Raw genomic sequence first — 5,495 nt, 5'->3', positions numbered from 1 at the left:
GGGTTGTAATTGGTAACGTAATTAGAGCCGTAATTGGTAACGTAATTAGAGGTGTAATTGGTAACGTAATTAGAGGTGTAATTGGTAATATAATTAGAGTTGTAATTGGTAACGTAATTAGGGTTTGTAATTGGTAACGTAATTAGAGCCGTAATTGGTAACGTAATTAGAGGTGTAATTGGTAACGTAATTAGAGGTGTAATTGGTAATATAATTAGAGTTGTAATTGGTAACGTAATTAGGGTTTGTAATTGGTAACGTAATTAGAGCCGTAATTGGTAATGTATCTTTTCCAGGTCGCCAACGATGGCGGGAGGTCTCTTCTCCATCGATAAATCATTTTTTGAAAAACTTGGAACCTACGACAGTGGTTTTGATATATGGGGTGGAGAAAACTTAGAGCTTTCGTTCAAGGTTTGTTGGTTCTTTTTTTATTATTATTATTATTTCTCATTATCGTTTCGAAGGGGAAAGCTCTGAATTATGTAATGTTAGGAGTATTTTATCACGACGAAGATAGCACTTGTTTGATTGTTTTTCTTCTCACAGAATCATGCAGCACTTGGTAAAACACTTATTTTCTCACTGGAGAAGGCAGTTCTTCCTTTACTGCTTACGTTCGAACAGAATCGTGCAACACTTCATAAACCTCGTGATTATCATGCTGAACTAATGAGTCTGACGTTCTGTGGCTCGCGCATTGTTACCGCCAAAAATCGCTCTTCGGGCTTTAGGTTTGGTTTGTTTTGAATCTCACGCAAAGCTACACAAGGGCTATCTGCGCTAGCCGTCCCTAATTTAGCAGTGATAAACTAGAGGGTAGGAAGCTAATCAACATCACCTACCGCCAGTTCTTGGCCGTCCCTAATTCAGCAGTGATAAACTAGAGGGTAGGAAGCTAATCAACATCACCACCGACAGTTCTTGGCCGTCCCTAATTTAGCAGTGATAAACTAGAGGGTAGGAAGCTAATCAACATCACCACCGCCAATTCTTGGACTACTTTTTCACCAACGAATTGTGAAATTGATCGTAATATTATAACGCCCCCACTGCTGAAAGGGCGAGCATGTTTGGTGACGAGGATTCGAACGCGCGATCGGACTTTAGGACCGTGGTCATGTTGTAAGAGTAACAGTTAAAACCCACTATAATTCACCCAAGAATTGCCGGCGTGGGCTGTTGAATAGCTGCCATCTTTCTATTATTTCAATTCAAAATTAAGAACGTCTATTCGCATGAAACCATTATGTAGCTTTGTGCGAAAATTAAAAAACAAACAAAAACAACACCAAATCGGCCTTACCATTTGGAAAAGCTTCATCGAGTTAAGTGAGGAACATTTAATAATGGCCATTAAACTGATCACCATTGCGAACTGCTTTACATCTGACTAAAACTTTTCATCAACTTTTAAATACCGAGACCACTCTCACAAGTCCAGTTTGACCACTTGTCAAATAACATCTCACGTGTCCAGCTCGACCAGTTGTAAAATGATAAAGAAGCCAATCTAGTGCTAAAAAAAAAATATTTCAAAAAGCAAACAAACAAACAAAACTTGTTGTTAAGCGCCAAGCTACACAATTTGTGTTTTACTCACCGTGGGTAGGAAAACACGATTTGTAGAAACTTTTCTTTTACCAAACGAAGAGAGGAAATTATCAGAATTTGTTTCGATATTTGAGGAAAACAAGAAACGTGGAAAGGTTTTTTAATAATCTGTTGATAGGTTTAAATTTAATTACTTTAACGAACTCGTTGCTTTTAAAGTCTCTCTTTATTTTTTAGTTGTTTTTTTTATCCGTAGGAGCTGCATTTTGTTTAATTAGAATGTGTTGTCACCTCACAGTTAATTTAATAAATCAAAATTAAATAATGTATTACGCGATATAAATTTCAAACGCAATTTTAAAAACGACACATATATATCAACTAACTTTTAAACTAATAATTTGAAAGCTCAAAAAAAATCAGTTATTAAGTTGTTGGTGATCGAAAGCTGAAAAAAAGAATACGCGACTTTAAAAATGTGTTTATGATTACTTGTGTCGCTCAAAAAGCCTGATTTTTCTTTTTACTTTTTTTTCATAGACGTGGATGTGTGGGGGGACTTTAGAAATTGTCCCATGCTCCCACGTGGGCCACATTTTTCGGAAGCGGAGCCCTTACAAGTGGAGGTCAGGAGTCAATGTCTTGAAACGAAATTCCATTCGTCTAGCAGCTGTATGGTTAGACGACTATGCCAAATACTACTACCAAAGGATAGGCTATGATCTAGTATGCTCTTTTTTTGATAGATGGTGTTATATACTTTGTCAATTTTAGATTTTTTAGAACTAAAATGCTTAGTTTTGAAGATAATTTAAAATAATAATTATAGCAATACCAACACAATTAAGACTCTAAATTCTTATCATAATAATATAGTGACCTGAATTCAGTAGTTTAAAGATACGATTAAAAAAAAACCATATAACGTTCATTATAGGTCAAGTTTTGATAACTAAACTGTTGTTCATCAGTAACAGTATATAATCCTGAAAAAATGAAATAATATTCTGTTCATAGCACTAAACATGTAGATCAGTGATACGTGTGCACGTGTACCTCGAGTAGGCGTGGGATACACATGGTTGTTGTTTTCTTAGTGCCAAGCTACACAATGAGCTATCTACACACTGTCCACTGCAGGGGATCGAATCTTGTATTCTAAGTCCGAAAATTACCGTTTGACCCACCGGCGGGATGGGAGTGGGGGTGGTGGTAGGGGATACATATAAATATACTTTTTTGTTAGATATACAGAGAATATCGTGCCCATTGTCAATTACATATACCCCCCCCCCTTCCCAGTGGTTCAGTAGCAAGTCTACAGGCTTATGACGCTAAATAACAGGCAAAATAATGGATCATGGTGGTGGGTCTATAGATATGAACGGGCAAAATAATGGATTATGGTGGTGGGTCTGTAGATATGAACGGGCAAAATAATGGATCATGGTGGTGGGTCTATAGATATGAACTGGCAAAATAATGGATCATGGTGGTGGGTCTGTAGATATGAACGGGCAAAATAATGAATCATGGTGGTGGGTCTGTAGATATGAACGACGGGCAAAATAATGGATCATGGTGGTGGGTCTGTAGATATGAACGGGCAAAATAATGGATCATGGTGGTGGGTCTGTAGATATGAACGGGCAAAATAGTGGATCATGATGGTGGGTCTGTAGATATGTAAGGATGATTTGTTTCTTTGTTCCTGTATGATTGGGGAATATCTTTGAAATAGATAATATTATGAAGAAGTAGGTATCACAATAACAACCACGCGATACCAAGTGTACACCGTTTGAATGTCAGTGAGATAATAATACCAAACTTATTGCCCTGATTACTGAGGAGGATTTGAAAGAAAAAGGAAAGAGCTGGTGGTAAAAAAAATTATGAAGTCCCAGTACTAACCCAACTGAAAATTTGAGGCATCAGTTGAAAGAGTAATAAAAAGTTGTGTGTGTAGGCAGGCCCCTTTGTGATTACAGTAATATATCCTAATAGTAAACAGTATATATATATATCTTCATTCTAAGCTATATTAAATGAGCATATTTATATTTGATCTAACTTCTTTAAATGCAGCTAACAACTTGATTATTTTTCTAACAGATTTCGTGTATATTTTTCAAAGATGTAGTCTTGGGTTCTGGATTAATTTGTATACATTCTCCTACTTTTCCTGAGAGTAATTTTCCTAATTTTGATGTGTTTTTACTGGGACAGAATGAAAAGCGGGGGTTCCGAATACCTCATTTCCTACACCATTGTTTTGGGTAATTTTTCTAATATATTATGCCGATGTGGCTCTGGTTACCATAAATGTGACACTAAAAATATACTTAAGACATCAAAACACACCAACAGATCAAGTTTTTCATTTTTTGTAAAAGACTGATTTCTTAAGGCTTTTATTATTATTGTTGTTGTTTGTTTTTTTTCTTACGTCAGAAACGGCGCAAAATCTTTAAAACAAAATTTAAACATATTATACGAACACCAAATATATATAACGCCTCGGCTTCTAATAAACGTAGTCACAATATCTTAAGCTCCAGACCACACATATCTTTATATGTGATACGATAACAGAAAGTTGTTGTTGTTGTTTTTAATTGCCAGGGTGATTACGGAGATGTCAGCTCGAGGAAGGAATTGAGAAAACAGTTGAACTGTAAGAGCTTTGGTTGGTACTTAAAGAATATCTATCCAGAGCTTTTCATACCTGGTGAAGCTGTCGCATCAGGAGAGGTAAGTTACCAATTTTTTAAGTATACATGGGAGAGTGGATGAACGTGATAACCAATTGAAGATTAGCTGGAGTACCCGTCCCCCCCTGACGGAAGTTATATAAATTCATGATTAATAAAAGGTTATCTTAGGACATGAAAAGGATCTTATATGTAATTGTAAACAAAAAAAAATATATGCAAAAACGCCCATAAAAACTGTAAAACACAAAACGTGAAACCGCAATTTTGTATGTATCTCCCCATAGATCCAACAAACCTTCATGACATATTTGGTTAAGATCCATCAACAGGGGGCGAAGTAGTGGTAAAAAACGCCCATATAAGCCGCAAAATACAAAACTGAAAATTTGTATGCACACTCACATGGACCTAACGAACCTCCAGTACTATTATATTTATATAGATACAGCTTATATTTAATTATTATTATTGTAAGTTATATAGCCTCACTAAAAATTTACTCTACCAACCTGCCAAGTTCTTCTTCTTTCAGGAATGTAATTTTAAACAGGCCTATTTACCTAAAAACAAAAAACAAAAAACCACCCACAATTTCCATCTCATTCGGCTACGTAACTAGTTTACTCAGTAAACAAACAAACTTATAGGGGTAGTATACGTCTATTGTTGCTTTTCTAAACCGCTGTTTTTCGTCTGGTACAAAGTTTCTTCGAGTGTAGAGACCTTAAAATTACGACAATACTTGATCTCATCTTTAAACCTAATTAAATCAAATCTAAGCAGTGTTATTGACAATAAAAATAGCCTAACTTTAATATGGCATTTTTAAACAATATGTGAAAGAAAATTACCCGAGAACTAAAAATCGTAAAAATCTCGATTAGGCTACTATTATTTTTAAGTCAGAAGATTCCCGTTTCTTTCTTTCAATATTTATGAAGCCTAAACATTAGAGCAAGGGCGTTTAACGGACAGACTTGTAAAACAAACAGAACAACACAACTTTATTTATTTATTTTGCAAGTAACCAAAAAGAAAACTTGTATTTAATATCAATTATATGGTACTTTTTTTTAAAATTCTAAATTGTCATAATATTTAATATTGTTTTGATAGGTTAGAAACTTGGGTGACAAGTCCAACACGTGTCTTGACAGTCCAGCCCGACGAGATGACCTCCACAAGCCTGTGGGGTTGTACCCCTGTCACGGACAGGGTGGTAAT

At 35.6% G+C, this 5,495-nt stretch overlaps 1 protein-coding gene across 1 annotated transcript in view; it reads left to right on the top strand.

Moving 5' to 3' along the window:
* The window catches only part of LOC106465717 (putative polypeptide N-acetylgalactosaminyltransferase 9), a 49,998-nt gene that overhangs the window by 39,855 nt on the left and 4,648 nt on the right, over positions 1–5,495 (top strand). The window contains exons 6-9 of the mRNA XM_022393635.1: positions 297–414; positions 2,095–2,280; positions 4,180–4,308; positions 5,388–5,495. The exon at positions 5,388–5,495 is cut by the window's right edge and continues 1 nt beyond it. Of these exons, the coding sequence (XP_022249343.1) occupies positions 297–414; positions 2,095–2,280; positions 4,180–4,308; positions 5,388–5,495 (541 nt within the window). The remainder of the gene's footprint in view (positions 1–296; positions 415–2,094; positions 2,281–4,179; positions 4,309–5,387) is intronic.

This window comes from Limulus polyphemus, unplaced genomic scaffold (assembly GCF_000517525.1).
Source record: "Limulus polyphemus unplaced genomic scaffold, Limulus_polyphemus-2.1.2 Scaffold2028, whole genome shotgun sequence".
Taxonomy (NCBI): domain Eukaryota; kingdom Metazoa; phylum Arthropoda; class Merostomata; order Xiphosura; family Limulidae; genus Limulus; species Limulus polyphemus.
Note: the sequence above shows the minus strand (reverse complement) of the source record. Positions and strands in the feature narration are given on the sequence as shown.